Source organism: Tigriopus californicus, chromosome 10 (genome assembly GCF_007210705.1).
Source record: "Tigriopus californicus strain San Diego chromosome 10, Tcal_SD_v2.1, whole genome shotgun sequence".
Lineage (NCBI taxonomy): Eukaryota > Metazoa > Arthropoda > Copepoda > Harpacticoida > Harpacticidae > Tigriopus > Tigriopus californicus.
The window spans coordinates 10,328,914-10,343,991 of NC_081449.1; the positions used below are offsets into that span (position 1 = coordinate 10,328,914).

The 15,078-nt window shown below is 46.8% G+C and overlaps 5 protein-coding genes across 5 annotated transcripts in view; 3 read left to right on the top strand and 2 right to left on the bottom strand.

Moving 5' to 3' along the window:
- Nucleotides 1-1,898: 1,898 nt before the first annotated feature.
- LOC131887683 (zinc finger protein 250-like) lies at nucleotides 1,899-3,240 on the bottom strand. The gene has a single exon (XM_059236330.1). It carries the CDS (start codon nucleotides 3,101-3,103, stop codon nucleotides 2,018-2,020), a length of 1,086 nt encoding a protein of 361 aa, XP_059092313.1. The 5' UTR covers nucleotides 3,104-3,240; the 3' UTR covers nucleotides 1,899-2,017.
- A 217-nt stretch (nucleotides 3,241-3,457) lies between these two features.
- On the top strand, nucleotides 3,458-5,062 carry LOC131887684 (deoxynucleotidyltransferase terminal-interacting protein 2-like). The gene is made up of 4 exons (XM_059236331.1): nucleotides 3,458-3,800; nucleotides 3,874-3,955; nucleotides 4,016-4,418; nucleotides 4,489-5,062. The coding sequence occupies exons 1-4, from the start codon at nucleotides 3,659-3,661 to the stop codon at nucleotides 4,693-4,695; spliced, it is 834 nt and encodes a 277-aa protein (XP_059092314.1). The 5' UTR covers nucleotides 3,458-3,658; the 3' UTR covers nucleotides 4,696-5,062.
- Nucleotides 4,765-8,589, bottom strand: LOC131887682 (translocation protein SEC63 homolog; the record flags this gene model as incomplete). Its single annotated transcript, XM_059236329.1, is given in 7 exon segments — nucleotides 4,765-5,385; nucleotides 5,451-5,650; nucleotides 5,720-5,880; nucleotides 6,220-6,294; nucleotides 6,638-6,935; nucleotides 7,014-7,195; nucleotides 7,272-8,589. Coding segments are annotated over 7 exon segments (2,406 nt in total). The 3' UTR covers nucleotides 4,765-5,167.
- Nucleotides 8,590-12,932: 4,343 nt separating this feature from the next.
- The window catches only part of LOC131889701 (bifunctional glutamate/proline--tRNA ligase-like), an 8,469-nt gene continuing 6,323 nt past the window's right edge, over nucleotides 12,933-15,078 (top strand). Inside the window, 1 exon segment of the mRNA XM_059238864.1 lies at nucleotides 12,933-13,128. The gene's annotated coding sequence lies outside the window, so the exon portion shown is untranslated.
- LOC131889550 (ATPase family gene 2 protein homolog A-like) overlaps nucleotides 13,135-15,078 on the top strand; it is a 2,644-nt gene continuing 700 nt past the window's right edge. Inside the window, exon 1 of the mRNA XM_059238678.1 lies at nucleotides 13,135-15,076. Within this exon, the coding sequence (XP_059094661.1) occupies nucleotides 13,183-15,076 (1,894 nt within the window). The 5' untranslated portion in view covers nucleotides 13,135-13,182. The remainder of the gene's footprint in view (nucleotides 15,077-15,078) is intronic.

The window sequence follows — 15,078 nt, forward strand, 5'->3', positions numbered from 1 at the left end:
TAGCTATCCTTGATCTTCCTTCTCGTTGTCTACATAACATTAGTTTTTCATTGCCCCATGTGTTTTTTCAATATTTCCAATATGAGGTCAAAGCTTACAACTTCACCACAGTTGACTGAGGCCTGGATTTTCTTCATAATAGAGTTGATGTGGATCCTGAGCTTGGCCTTTGAGATCGATCTGAGAGGCTTTTTAAGCTCAACAGGACCCAAAGTAAGGTCACTTTTATGATCTCTTAGGTCCCCCTAATCAATACCTAAACAGTCTGGCTTCATTCCACGGGCTATTCAATCTCTTTGGAGGTCAAACCTTGCCCGGATGGCGTGGGAGAAATCGGTAGTGGCTCTAGCCGTACTGCAGACCCTGGATTCAGATTCGCGCGAGGTTTGACAAGTGGCTCCACTGAAAAAATGTAAACGATTAGTAGAATTAAAAAGTTTCCAAACAGATTTTGAATTGATGCGTTGTATGAGAAGGAACACTATCATGACAAGCATCATTGAATATTTTCTTCAAGGGCACTGCCAAATTTTACTTGAAGACAAGCTGATTCATGGACATGGCATTTTAGATTGTTACTACTATTTTGTCACTTTCTAAATCCTTTCTGAACCCATTTTTTTCTTAAGATTAGATTGCTATAATATTTCAATTGATTATTCAGATTAACATTAACATATGTGAGCTTCCTGAGTCTATCAAGAAACAAGTCCCTTATACTTGACAATGTAATTTGTTGAATATGGTTTTACTTTCTTTTTTGAAGTGCTTTAGTACTACTTGCGACTGGCAGTACTGATGTGAAGCAAGCACCGACAGGGCAAGTAGTCCGGTGCTTAACTTGCCCAAGTAGGAACTTACCTCAACTTGGGTTTGTACACAAACACTTGGGGCGAAAATGGTGTGGCCAAACTTACGCGAGGAATTTTATACCAGGGCAATTTAAGTCAGCTTAAACAAGAAAAGCAATAATGTGCAACAACAGTGGCGCAGCAATGTGGCTTTGGTTCAATGACTGGTTTGTTTCTAGCAATCTAAATATAGCTACGAAGAAAAAATCCTCATTTTGCGGTTTTCCTGAGCTAACCGTCTGGGCTACCTACGTTAACAANCATTTTGCGGTTTTCCTGAGCTAACCGTCTGGGCTACCTACGTTAACAATGTATCTCTGTTTGGGCTAAGCTTGCCCAAGTTCTAGTACTTGGCCAAGCTTTGCTTGTAAACAAGTAGTACTTGGGTGTCTGTGATGACTTGCTACTTGCCCTTTTCCCATCAGTAAGTGCTACCATAGCTTTACTGATGAGATGATGCGAATCTTTTCAAGCCTGGTACATTCTGATACAAGGCTTGTTTCAAGCCTCCTTGAGGTTGCCAAAGAGGCAGCAAAGGTAGTGCTGGGCAGGCCAGGGCGCTTGGGCCCGGAGCAGGGAAGAGGGAGACTGTCGTCGAGCAGTTCACTCTTTGGCTTAGGGTCAAGGAGGCCCAAAACATGTCTGTAGCGTCTTCATCAAGAGGCGTCCGTGTCAGTGATGGGGACCTTGGCGGAGCACTTAACACTATGAAGTCTAAACTAGACCTTAATCCTATGGACAGGAGTAGGGGGGTATATACAAAATGGAAGGGCCTATGTTACTAACTGCCAGGCTATCTCTGCCAATGCACTTTCCACAAAAGCCAATGGTCAGATTAAGATCATAATTCTCGGAATTGTGATGCTTCCAGCTTGCTGATTAGTGGATTTTTGCAAACTGGATCTTTGCCCTTGGCTTCGCATGAAATTCGCCATACTAACCGATTTCCGTTGTTTATCCCACAAAACGTTCTGGTATTCTAGTTTTGTTGTTTCTAGAATATTCGTGGGAACTGGCTTCCCAAGTTTCCAGGAACAGCCGTTTCACTACAGTTCCATGTTTAATGCTTTGCGAGACGAAGATAGCACAGAGGACATAAATTACAATGCTCGAATTGACAGTCGCCAACGGTTGACATTCGACTGGGCGGTGTCGGCTCAAGAAACTCAGCCATTGGCAATTTCCTGCCTTGGATGATCCTTTTTTATCGGCGCTTCCGCCTGGATTGATCGTTGATGCATTGTTTTCATGTGTAATTTCAGAGTGGTGGGTGTCTTCATAGCCTTGCCGCAGATATTGCACAAACAAGCCCTTACTCCGTCGAATTGGCATTGGTAGTCCACGTGTTGTCGGAATTGAGTGGCATTACGCGTCACAAATGGACACTGAGGGCATTGATGGCGAGTCAACCCACTGGCAGTGGGCGTAACGTGCTTGCGTTGAACGTGATAGTCCAAGGCGTACGGAGTTTGAAAGGGAATGCCGCAGACCTCGCAGAAGTGACTGGCTTGCCCGTAATCGGCGTGTTTGGCCCTTTTGTGAGCGTCTAAATTTTTCTTGGCGTTGCATCGGAATGAACAATGCGGGCAAGCGAAAGGTTTCTCGCCCGTATGAACGCGGCGATGCTGCACCAAGCGGGTTTTCTCGTTGAATCGATGACCACACACGTCACAAACGTGGTTCTTAACGTGCATCTTGGACACGTGGCGTTGCCTCAGAGCGGCGTTGACGAACTTGCGATCGCAAGTCGGGCAGGGGTAAACCAAGTCATCCACTAGGGCGTGTTCAGCCGTAAAATGCCGGGCCAATTGCCTTTGGGAGGTGAACACGTTTTGATTGATGGAACAACCCGGAAATGCGCACTGGAATTCGCGTTGAGGGGCTGGAGCCTGATTTCGCCGCCGTTGCTTAGAGATGGGCGTTTCTTTCGCCTGCGAACTTCCATCCGGTTCGACCTTCGGATCAAGCTTCAGGGGGCCTTCCGAGGGCTTGGAATGGGTAGCGGGTCGAAATCGCCAACGGGTATTGGTCAATTTCAAAGCCTGTCCAACGGTTTTGGGTAAGAGCAGACCGTCTGAATCCTGCAGGCTGAGTGGTTCCATGTGTTCCAGGATCCATGTGGCCAACTCGAGTAAGGCCGCTTCCAAGGAGGTGAGTAGTGCCTCCAGGTCGGTCTCATGCTCAATATCGGCCACGATTGATGGCCAAGGAATGGAGATCCAGGCCCTGGAGCCTCGATGTTCTCTGCCCATGGGGTAGAACACGGATAATCGGCCGGGCTAACAAAGGGAAAAGAAGCGACTTCAAATTTCTTGGATCTGGCTTACTAGATAGAGCGTATAGAGGCATCTCCTGATGGAAACTGAGAATGTAAACAAAAACCCGCCAATTCAGCCTGAAATTGAGCATCGGGCCGCTTCAGTGGAGTGACCATATTGAAAAATATGAAATAAGTCATCGTGAAACAATTTCGAGAAACATACGTCGGTATCATTGTTTGTAAGACGAACTTTGTCCGTCTTTTTAACTTAGTCATATCAATTGGATTCAAATTGATAAACAGGGCGCCTGCCAACTATTTGAACTCGCATATCATCTAACTTTAGAATTATCACCTAACTCTACAGTTTCGTCACCTTTCGGATGATCCATCCCGTCATCCATCTGAACCATCCGAACGATCCGAACCCAAACAAACTCACATGTTGTTCGTTCAAGCAAGCCAGCCTGAAAAGAGTCAAGGTTGATCGCCGCCCTCCCTCAAGGAACCAATATCCAACGGGTGAACATCACGGCAGTGTGAAAAGATGCCTCGCACGGGAAAAGCTCGCCAACTGGACGAGCTCAATCGACCCATCGAACTTGAATTTGTCCTCAGTTTAGCCCAATCGGGGGGTCTAGACTCTTTGCAGAGTTCCCCAGTCACGCCAGCCAATTCGCTGCGGGCCGGTGCGTATCACGGGGTGACCTCACTCTCCCCGTCCGACCCAATACTAACCCATTTATGCCCATCGCCTTACAGATCGTTTCCGTCAATATTGGGCCCAAAGAGCGGCTTCGGCTGCCACCGCATCGACCCGTCCCGTGTCCACCCGCCCCTCAGAGTAAGTTTGAATGCCTCTTGACACTCGGCACGCGGTTGAGTTGATTGCGTACTTTTCTAGGTCGAGCCCGTCTGCCTCAGCCGTGTTTTCGAGCTCGTTGGAAACGGGCATCGACGAATCCGATGTGTATGTCGAAAGTCGACCCGGACAACACTGGGCTAGTTTGGTGGAAAAATCGCACGCTTTGGCCTTGGGTGATCAAAAGGCGCGAGCCCAATTACTGACCAAAGCCGCCGGAGATGAGAAACAGGTGATTGAGCGGCCTTTAGGTCAGCGAAGTCGCAAGAAAATGAACAGGCTCAAGCGCGAAGAGACCAAGGGCGCGGCTTGGTTCCACATGAAGGCGCCCGAAATCACCGATGAGACGCGCCGTGAATTGGAAGTGCTCCAAATGCGATCCGTGTTGGATCCCAAGCGCTTTTACAAGAAGAACGATCGCGCCGACCTCCCGAAATATTTCCAGGTAAGACCCACAATTTTATTTTTTGGCTAGCTAGCATGACTGGTTTCTGGCACTATCAGTGGTTTTGTAGATTGGTCGTGTGATCGATTCACCCGTGGATTATTATACCGACCGGACTACCAAGAAAGATCGGAAGAAGTCGTTGGTGGATCAGTTGATGGCCGATGCGGAATTCAAAAAGTACAACAAAAGGAAGTACACCCAAATCATTGAGGAGAAGAGCAAACTTCAACGGAAGTATTCGGGTCAAACTAAGCGAAAGAAAAAAAGTGTCTAGTTGATGCAAATGAATTCAATCCCGTTCTTTACAATGTGTATATCAATGAACAACTGAACAATGGCCAGGTCAAGAGGTGGGAAACTTATTATTCCATTCATAAAAATATTGCAGGAACATCGTTGATGCATGTTCATTCATTTTCCCTCCGGATAACAGGTTAAAGAAACAATTACTAGTCGCAGCACGAGACACCCACTACCACTGCCATTCAAATGGAGAATAGAAAAAGTTCGATCGGGCGAGTCCATGGCCAACTAGGGCACCAAGCGTCGGCCACCGTAGCCAGTCAAGGGCAACGGGTGCACGCACGTTCGGTGCGAGAAAGTGGCGTGCGAGGATCAAGAGACGCATACTTATAAAGATAGGAAGTAGCTGGACGCGAAGAGCTGATGGGTAAAGGCCATCTCCACATCGGCCCGATGGGCTACTAAATGCAATGCTCGAGTGGGATGTGACATTGTGACGCGGATTACTCCTCGTCCTCCTCGTCGTATTCGTCATCAGTGGCGAATTCGTCCTCGCTGTCCTCTTCCTTACCAGAGGCCTCCTCATCGTCGTCCTCAAATTCCCACTGAGGATGTTCGGTGGGTGCTTTATGAGCTTCTTGAACGTCCAATTTGATTTCCTCGTTGATATCGTAACCCAGGTATGAGTCTGAGCGGACGCAAACCATGAACGTGTATGTGCCTGAAAGAGCGACATATTTATATCGACCAAAAATTTTAAACTAGACTGCCTCGAGTGAAACATACCTGGCTTGGGAGGGGCGGAGAATTTCAATTCCACCTCCTCTTGATTCACTAACGAAGTGACATGATTGGGTGGTGTGATGAGTGCGTGAGCCTTGCGATCTGCTATGTAGACCCACCAGAATTCCTGCTTATCGTCAGTGAAGTACGGGCAGTGAGCCGAATGAGACTCTTTACTCTTGCCTTCCAAGACTTTTTCTCGCCTAAAATGGATACAATTGTGTATGAAATCCCGTGGCCTTCTATCGAGTGTGTATAATATTGAGCTGTACTTGTTGATCTTCTTTTGAAACTTTTCCCACTCCGCCTCTTCATCTTCTTCGTCGTCTTCATCGGCGTTAGATTGGCGGCTTGGCGGGTCATTTTTCTCGGGATCATCACTGTCTGAGTTTGAACCAGATTCCCTGTCGCTGCCGCTTCCATCATCAGCCTCCTATTTGAATCGAAGTAAATCAATCGTCGAATTAGTAATTGCGGCAAGTATTACAATGAAGACTGAAAGATAAGATGAACCGAAAGCGCTTAAATCGAATATATTTGACCGATCCCAGTTGTTGGATTACTTTCGGTCTCGTTTGATCGATTAGTTTTTCACTTGATACAAGATCAGTCTGTCGGTTCATCATTACATTGAAGGAACAACAACAGACCCAACACCATATGGTTTAATCGGAATCATGGCAAAATAGGGCAGGTAAACGAGGGGTGGGAGACAAGCAACAATAACAGAAACAAAAACGACACACTTGTCGTTTGGCTTAACGGTACTCACGTTCTTCCGTCGTTTTTTCGATGAAGATGATTGTGCTTTGGCAAGAGACTTGCTCGAATTTTCACTAGCCTTTTCCTGCGTAGGGAAAAGAAGGGAACATTCAGGGGAGCAGAGAAAGATAGGAAGACATGATCTGAGTCATTACTCATTAGTATTGAAACGGTCGAGTTATAAGTCCGGGAGTCAAGCTATCACCGAGCATTGCACCTTATATGACGAAAGCCACCACCCATGTCAGAGAATTGACTTCTTAAGCGATAACTTATCTCTCTTACTCTATTTGTATTTTTTTCATCTAATTCATTTTTTTTTGAAGTTCAATGTACAGTACTAATAGAGAGCCGCATAATCTTTGGACAAAGCTTTTAATTTGATCAAGAAGTGCTCCGAAACGTGATTAACGTTCGATTGAACTCACCTGAGCGCCTGTGGCCTCTTCGCCATTGCCGTCAGTACTGGGTTTGTTGGTTTTGGGTTTCTTTTGCTTGGGTTTGGAACCGCCCTTTTTGCCGCCTTTCTTCTTCTTGTCCTGTTTCTTCCACACTGGCGTACTCTTAGCCTTGGTGGGGGGCTTCCCATTCTCATCTTGAGGGGCATCGTCGTCCTCAGGTTTGTGCAATTCCACGAGATCTTCAGGGTCTTCGTCCATTTCTGGGTCCTCGGCATCTTCTGGCCCGTCTAAAGCCACAGAACCCGACATGAGGGTTTCCATTTTCCTGTTGATAGTACATCTCAGGGTAAATGCGGTTGAATATTGATAACCACGAGACACGAGCCAAGGTCAAAAAACTTACTTTCGTTTCAGGAGCACGGTGACGGTAACGATGGCACCCGCTGTCACGACATGCTGAGCCTCGTCGTCAACAACCTCAGTGGTGATGTCCAGGGAAATTATCGGCATAGAAGCCAAGACACGGATCACATCACGGTATTGGTCATCCGTTAGACCACGGAGAACCGAGCGGCGGTCTTCATCCTAAGAGAGGTTGGTCGGTTATCCATTATACGCTTCTTGTCCAAGGACGATCATGCATTTCGATGAATTTTCTTACCTTAGTTTTGGCCAATTGTTGGAGGGTCTTGATGTTCCGTTTACGGGAGTGAAAGTACTTGAGCATGTCTTCCTCAACATGAGGAAGCTGCAGCAGGGGACTGCTGCGCTCCCACAGGGCTTGCACCACCATGGGACTGAGTTTCATGGCGTTCTCGATGGTATCTAAGGTAGGCCAGCGACCAATACGGCCGGCATGAGCTAAGAGGATCAACTGGGACACGCACGTGACCATCTCGTGGATGAGAAACGGACAGCGCTTGATGATGTACAACCGATCCTGATGGAGCGTGTTAGGTGGCAACGAAATTCGCGACAAGTGAGCGAACAGTAGAGCCCGGGCCTTGACCGAGTAGCCGAAGCAGAGGGGCTTCTCCTTGTTGTTGATGCCCAAGTTAGGCAGGTATTTCATGAGCTGCGGGATCTCGACATTGTCTGTGGGGCGTTCCACAATCTCGGAGTTGTGCCCGCGCTCAAACTCCAAACTGGCGGCCAAGACCATGAGCACCCGTTTTAGCATCATTTGTGGACTCTTGTGAAAGAAGTAGTAGTAAAGTTGCGTGGTGTCCAGGAGCACTTGCTCGCCCGAGAACTTGATCGAGTTCGACCACCAATAGTACACGGCCGTGGGCAGGCAGATCATGAAGATGAGCGTGTACACGCCCAACACCCATATCGAGTTCTTCTCCTCCACGATCCAGGCCGGTAAACCAATGCCAAATTGCATGGCTTGAGGTCCGTCGGGATTGCCGTAGTGCTCCCAATTGTACTTGGCCGTCTCGTCGGTGAGGGCGTCGTAGGCCTTGGTCAGTTTCATGAAGAGCTTCTCGTTGCCGGTGGGCTTGTCGGGATGGTAGATGAGCGACAGCTCGCGGTACTTCTTCTTGATCTCCTTGGCGGTGGCGTCAAAGCTGACCTGCAGGATTTCGTAAGGGTCGAAGTTGGCCATTTCGTAGTCGAACTGCGAGATCTGGTAGATGACCATGGCGAACACGACCCATCCGGCCATGAGGACCAACATGGTGATGCGTCGGCGGGTCTGAACCCAAGGGTCCTTCTGGGTCATACGCTCGGCCTTTTCCATGCACGCATAGTAGTAGACCGTGTCACGGGCTTGGGCCTGGACATATTTGCGGCGCTTCTCGGGGTCTTCCTGTTCAGTCTTCGGCCAAAAGTAGTACGTGGACGGGAAGAGCACGAAGCCCAAGAAGGTCAGGAACACGTAGTAATACGTGTTGCCCGTCTCATCATACTGGAAGTTAGTCTTGCCCATGGCGACGACCGGCCAAGCAAGGCCGCACTCGATTCAACAACACAACGAGTGGACAACAACAACGCTGGAAAACAAATATCAAGAAAGGTCTTTTAATCGCTGGCTTGCCTGCTTGCCTGCTTGCTCGGTTGAGGGGGACTTTCCGAAGTATCAAGTAAGCGGATCTGATGTCTATAGGGAGTTGGGACCCGCCGGGCAAGACCTTCATCTCTTGTAATCGACAACCCCCCCTCTTACGAGAGATTAGCTTTAGGCTACTTGCCATAGGAAAGGGTTGTCGATGTTGGCCTGGCCAGGCCATTTAGGTGTGAATCAAGGGGTGAATGAATGAATGTTTGTTTGTTTAGGTGTGTAACTGTAAATCAAGCCTAATTCCGTTCATGCCACGGCCGTCAGGCTTGGTGGGCAACGTCATGCTGATGATCCTGGGATGTAGCCGGACTAACTAACACTTACGCGGATGTCCAACGACTCGTTCGAATGGGAACTCAAGAGGCGGGACACGAGAGAAGGGGCGGATCCAGCCGGGGCAAGTCCATTCGAGGTTAGTTTGAGCCCATCAACTCCCAGACGAGGAGCACCACGCACATCAGAACTGATCACACACACTCAAGGATGGGCAGGGCTTCCAAACTCTGGCGTTCAAATTCCGTCACTCTTACTTTGTCCGCGAGGGCAGGGCGGTGCTGGCATGCTATTGATCAAAGATGGGTCCTGACGGTCCAGACAGTAGACAAAACTCAAAATGAAATGCTACTTGGGTTTGCCTGGTGCGGTTCGAGTCGTGATTTCTACTTCTGCTAACATTGTCACAGTCTTGAGTCTTTGACCAGACTTCATGTACACAAAATATGATCATGGGTTGGTTGCCTTTCACATCATCCATTGCCACATTCCGATAGGCTATGTCTTGCCTGGTATTAGATTAGTCCACTGCCCGCGGGTGTGGTTAGCGTATCAATGTTTCCTTCAAACAGGTCCGGGGGGGAACGAACCCGTGATTTTTCTTCCCCACTTCGCCACATTTCCTCTCTCGGGGCTTTGCGCGTTCGAGGATTGAACCCACGACATCAGGGATGGGCAAAAGATTCTTGACATATTCATCTTAGACTGCTTTGCTGCGCTAAATCCCACGAATGAAATTCCGATGATTATGAATTATCATTGACAACCAACTCATGACCAGGAACAAAAAGCATAAAAATTTTAAATGAGAAAATTATCGAATTGGTTGGCTTCCACTTTGTACGATTCCTTGAACTAAAAGTCTATTCTTTAATTTAAGAAATATCGCCAATTGCTTGAGTAAAAATTTGAAGTTGCTAATTTCGTCTGACATATTTGAGCAAATATTGTCATGGCAATAAATCCAACCCAAGAAAGCAGAAATACACAATCATCCACCTCAAATGGATGCAACTGAAGTGTTTTGGGGTTATTAGGATTTTTTTACAGGCCAGAATATAATTGAAACCACTTGACTTCGGCTAACGTTATTTTCCTAACGGAAAAAGTAAATCATGTACTTAGAACACAATCAAGGAAATTTTACATGCATTTAGTTTTATATACTTAACGTTTAGTAGCTTTGGCTTATTGTCTCATATGTCCTTTAGCAATGGTATCACTCTTCCCAAGAACTGGATTTGTGTTTTATTTCAGTGTGAACGGAATATCCTCAGAAATTATGAGCATTACAAAAATTATGCAATACGCGAGTCCATGACTATTTGACTAGTTTTAATTCACCAACTTTTCCTTCTATGGAAAAATCATTCCAACCAATCCGGTATCCAGCCACTTGTCTGTCAGACAGATCGGTCTTATCAAAATCTTAGACGCAAACGAAGAAACATTCCTGCCAAATCTGGTGGCACTGCTTGACCGAAAGGCACATCTCAGAACAGTGTATGCCGAACTCTGAAACGCAAAAAATACTCGTGAACCAACTCTGGGCATTAAGATTGAATAATACTTGGTCAATTTGATCGTTAACCTTTAGTTTTGAGCTTTTCTATGAAAGTAAGGCAGCTTTCAATTTTCTTAATGACTTTTTGGTAATGAATTTCAGCTGTGAGATTACGCAAGTGGTATAGATAAGCGGTGAATACGACGGCACTGTACCATCTGTCTTTGATACGTGTCGTTGATACAGGTTCCACGAAATCTCTCAAAGGTGACCGAACAATAGTTCCTTGGATAGATTACCTCAACCCCCCTGAACATCCAACCACGGCCCTTAAAATGATGATTCATCAAATAAAATGTCAATGGACAAAAAATTGTGTCATTGCCATTGCCCTATCCACGATCTTGATGAGGGAATGTGGCTAGGGGGCTCATGCGTCACACTGTTGGCGATTCTGGCCTGTCCCTTCCCTGAATACTGCTTCCTTCGCCTCTCCTCAGCTTCTTGACATTGTCAAGCTGACAAGCCAAAAGAGAAATCGGATCCAGCCCTTTGGCCTGGACGACGTGGAGTTTGCCACTTTTAGTACACATGAAATATAAAGCGGACGTCATGAGAAAAGCCATGGTGCGGAGAATGACCAAATTATAATAGTTTTGTCGTGGATGTAGAATAAATGAAGGCATGATCAGAATTTGGTACTGAACTTGAAAACCCCACCGATTCTGCCGTATTTACGTGTCAAAGAGAGATTGACCGGGTAACTGAATCATCGTGTTATTCAGAGAATTTAGTGAAGCGATCCGTATTTCTTCGTTCAGGAATGGTTTCATATGTAATATATACATTTAAGCAAAATTTGAAGTTGTTGAATCCATTGGGCTACTGGTTTATCACTGCAGAATTACGAACTGTTGACTATATTCCTGGCTATGCAACAAACGGAAGAATACTTAACATGAAGTTCTAGCCGATAAAAACCGAATTAGAAACAACACCACGGATTGGTTTTGATTATTAATTTGTCGTTGTCTAAGAATGGGTGGCCTTTCATGCGTCATTCGCCCATTGTCGTTCCTATCAAGGTTGCCCTAGCCTCATTTCCGGGAAGTTATTTTTCAGGGTCGTCCAGTTGTCACTCCGTCCATTCAGTTATCACGTTGCCCAATCTTTTCTATTTGTTGTGATTCGGGTGCCCAGGTCTTTTTCTTCGACTTTTCTGACCGGAGGTTGCATAAATTTAGTTCCGTTGGTGAATTGATCGAAATACTCTACGAAACATATGCCTTTTTTAAGCTACTATGTTTTTTAGTTCATATCTAATTTCGTTATGTTTTTATACATGATAAAGCTTTGAAATGCATGAGACTCTACGCAAAAAACTTTCTACTTGTATTTGTCTCTTGCAAAGAGCATGTAAGTCAGTATTTTAGAATGGAATATGTGCCTTAATGGTTTTATTGACGGGCAATGACAAACACTGAACATAAATGGGCGAAAGTGGAGCTCTACTGGGGAATGTTTGGACAAAATATATTCCCATGATACTCGAAAATTTACTAAGGAGGTGATGGAATAATCAGTTTCTCCTTTTTAGAGCAAACTCAGAGCAAAGTTAATTGTGACTCACAATAGCATTGGGAATACTTCTGCTATAAGAATCAAAACACTAAATGATTGGGACATAAATTGCCTAAAAATGCTTTCACCACTCACCCTGCCCTGATTTTTGATTGATTTTGATCACATCCATTTCACTTGTTTTTCGTCATCTAAAATATAAGAACCGCTAGAGTCATGATCACCAAACAAAAGCCTGTTTCCTATATGAGACAAAATATCTTTGTTTTTGAAATGTAATAATCAGTTGAAAGGTAAACTCTCCATCCACTAATATAAAGAAAACAGCAGGGCTGTAGTAACAACATAACAATAATAATTACAATAACAATTAGTAATGCAGTGCTGAGCAAATAAAGCATATTGATGCTCATTAATATAACTTGTTGGAAGTAACTGTTTGAAAAAACAATAACCGTTGATTTAGCCACTTATGACCTGTTTGAGGCCAAAAATTTGAAAGCTTGAACATCTAAATTTAAGCAAAAAGTAATTGTAAAGAGTAACTCCTTTACATTTTTTGGCAAGTAATGGTTGGGTAATGACTTGCTCTTTTTGGCCAAAGTGATGGTACCTGAAATTTGTTAACTAAGGACTAACGCCATGGACAATAGAATGACTGAAAAGTATACATCAACGGGCATCATTAGCAATTCATCCCCTTTCAAGTCAAGAATTCACACCGACCTATCCATTTGAGAGTTGCCGCTCAGGGAGTTCTGCTCAAACTCTATTCTTGTGGACATAACTAAAAACCCATTTATTTGTTAACGCAAAGCTCCTTTACTCTAACAACGAAACCTCAGCTGTAAAAAGCTGAGCAAACCAATTCCAGATTCTCGTGCTCCAACATTGAAAGTGACTGTATTGATGTGTGTAGCCCGTGTAGCCCGTGTATGGCCGTGTAGTAGGAGACTTGGAGTGTCCGTCCGACTATTTCGTCATTTTCCGTCTCGGTTGCATCAGTTTGAAAGGTTGATCGCGTGTCACGGTCATTGCTGAGGCGCTAACTTGCCATCATTCACGGGCTTCTGGTGGCGGTGGATCACGTTTCAGGTAAAAGCGGCCGGATGTTTCTTTATTGTGTTTAGCACGTCCACTTGCTCGACCATGGCTCCCAAGAACGCTCGGCGAACGTCAGGAGTGTCAAGTCCAGCCACGCCTGGTGCGGCTCAGGGCACGCCCTCCACTTCGGCTTCCGGCGCCCGTGCCACGCCTGAAGAATGGTTGTCTTGTCGACAATCGCCGATGATTTGCTATCCCCGATGGGCGGCTAACGACCACGCCCAAGCCACGGGCTCCTCCATCCCGGAATCGGAGATGGTCCTGGGATTGAACTACAACGTCCTGGTCGATGGCGTGTTTTACGGGCGTGTGGGGCGCGTTAGCCGTAGTGCCATCCCCTGGTCGGGCTTGAATCCCAGTCTCTTGGCCCGCAGCGTGTTCACCTCCGAGGACACCATGCGCCGTTTACAGGTGGGATTTTCCGAATGGGTCGAGATCCGCATCGGGACCCATCCTCCCCAGCCCTTTCGCGTGTTTCCTCTCAATCAACGAGCCTTTCACGGCCAGATCGTGGCCTTGCCCGAAGTTCATCAAACCCTTAATACCTTCGACCCAGTGGGACCGCTTCAAATCCGAGCCCTGCCCGGTTGTGCTCGGGTCTGGTCCCAAGTCCGGGTGAGTCTGGAATCCGATGCCATGGGACCAGACGTGTCCACGCTCTTGCGCCATGTGACTCGAGACAGCTGGGTGGGCGTGGGGACCGTGTGGGTGGTGCCTTACTATGGACGTCAGGTCCAGGTCATCGTTCGGCATTGTCAGGCGAATGAGCAGGTCGATGATACGAATGGGACATCGGAAGATCTGGCACTTCTCGAGACCCAATTGGACCAAATGCGCCTCTCCGCCCATGAGGATAGTGGGGGGTTGGGTCGGATCACACATCGCACGATCATCAGTCTGATGGAAGACACAACCGAATCGGAAGCCGTTTTAGACGAGACCGCCAGTCCGAGTTTTCACATTGGTGGCTTGCAGCGTGAAATTGAAATCATTCGCAAAGCCTCCAAGAGCGTGTTGAATCCGGTGCCCAAGAAGAAATCGTTGCTCCGTCCGACCAATGGGATCGTCTTGTGGGGTCATGCGGGTACCGGTAAATCCGTCCTAGGTTCCAATCTGGGGGCGTTACTGGGCGTGAATCAAGTCAACGTGTCTTCGTCTGAACTCATGTCTCAATTTTACGGCCAGAGTGAGGAGAGCATCCAACTCAAATTTGAAGAGGCCATAGATCAAGAGCCTTGCGTGCTCTTTTTGGACGATCTGGAGCTGCTCTGTCCGAAAAAAGACGATGGATCTCGCTCCGACCAAGGCAAGCGAGTTATGGCCGCTTTATTCACCCAAATGGACAAATTGCATTCGCAAAGAAAGCGGATCCTCGTAATCGGGGCCACTCCCAAGATATCCGACATCAGCGAGAATGTCCTTCGTCCCGGGCGATTCGATTTTCATGTGGAAATCGGCGTACCCAACGCTCGATCCCGACTTGAGATTCTTACTAGCCTCCTGGAGCTGGTTGATCACCAAGTCTCGGCTGGAGGTGTACAAGAGCTAGCTGATGTTACCCATGGGTTCGTGGGGGCTGATTTGCGAGCGCTCATCATTGAAGCTGAAAGCCAAGCGGAATCTCAAGATGGCCGTGTACTCTCTTTAGATCACCTGAAAGCCGCCCTCGTTGATGTCAAACCCAGTGCAATGAGAGAGGTTTTAGTGGAAATCCCGAATGTGACTTGGGATGATATCGGTGGCTTGGACGATATCAAGCTGGCCTTACAACAAGCCGTGGAGTGGCCTTTAAAGCGACCTGACGTCTTCACCCGATTTGCCATAACTCCACCCAAAGGCGTGTTGATGTACGGCCCACCGGGCTGCTCGAAAACCATGGTAGCCAAAGCATTGGCCCACGAGAGTGGGCTAAATTTCTTGGCCATTAAAGGCCCCGAATTA

What these genes read in the sequence shown, in the direction of transcription:
- LOC131887684 (XM_059236331.1), top strand. Translation starts at nt 3,659, where the DNA reads ATGCCTCGCACGGGAAAAGCTCGCCAACTGGACGAGCTCAATCGACCC. An exon ending in GTGTCCACCCGCCCCTCAGA is followed by an intron (nt 3,956 to 4,015) that starts GTAAGTTTGAAT and finishes GTACTTTTCTAG; the next exon opens with GTCGAGCCCGTCTGCCTCAG. An exon ending in ACCTCCCGAAATATTTCCAG is followed by an intron (nt 4,419 to 4,488) that starts GTAAGACCCACA and finishes GTGGTTTTGTAG; the next exon opens with ATTGGTCGTGTGATCGATTC.
- LOC131887683 (XM_059236330.1), bottom strand. Translation starts at nt 3,103, where the DNA reads ATGGGCAGAGAACATCGAGGCTCCAGGGCCTGGATCTCCATTCCTTGG.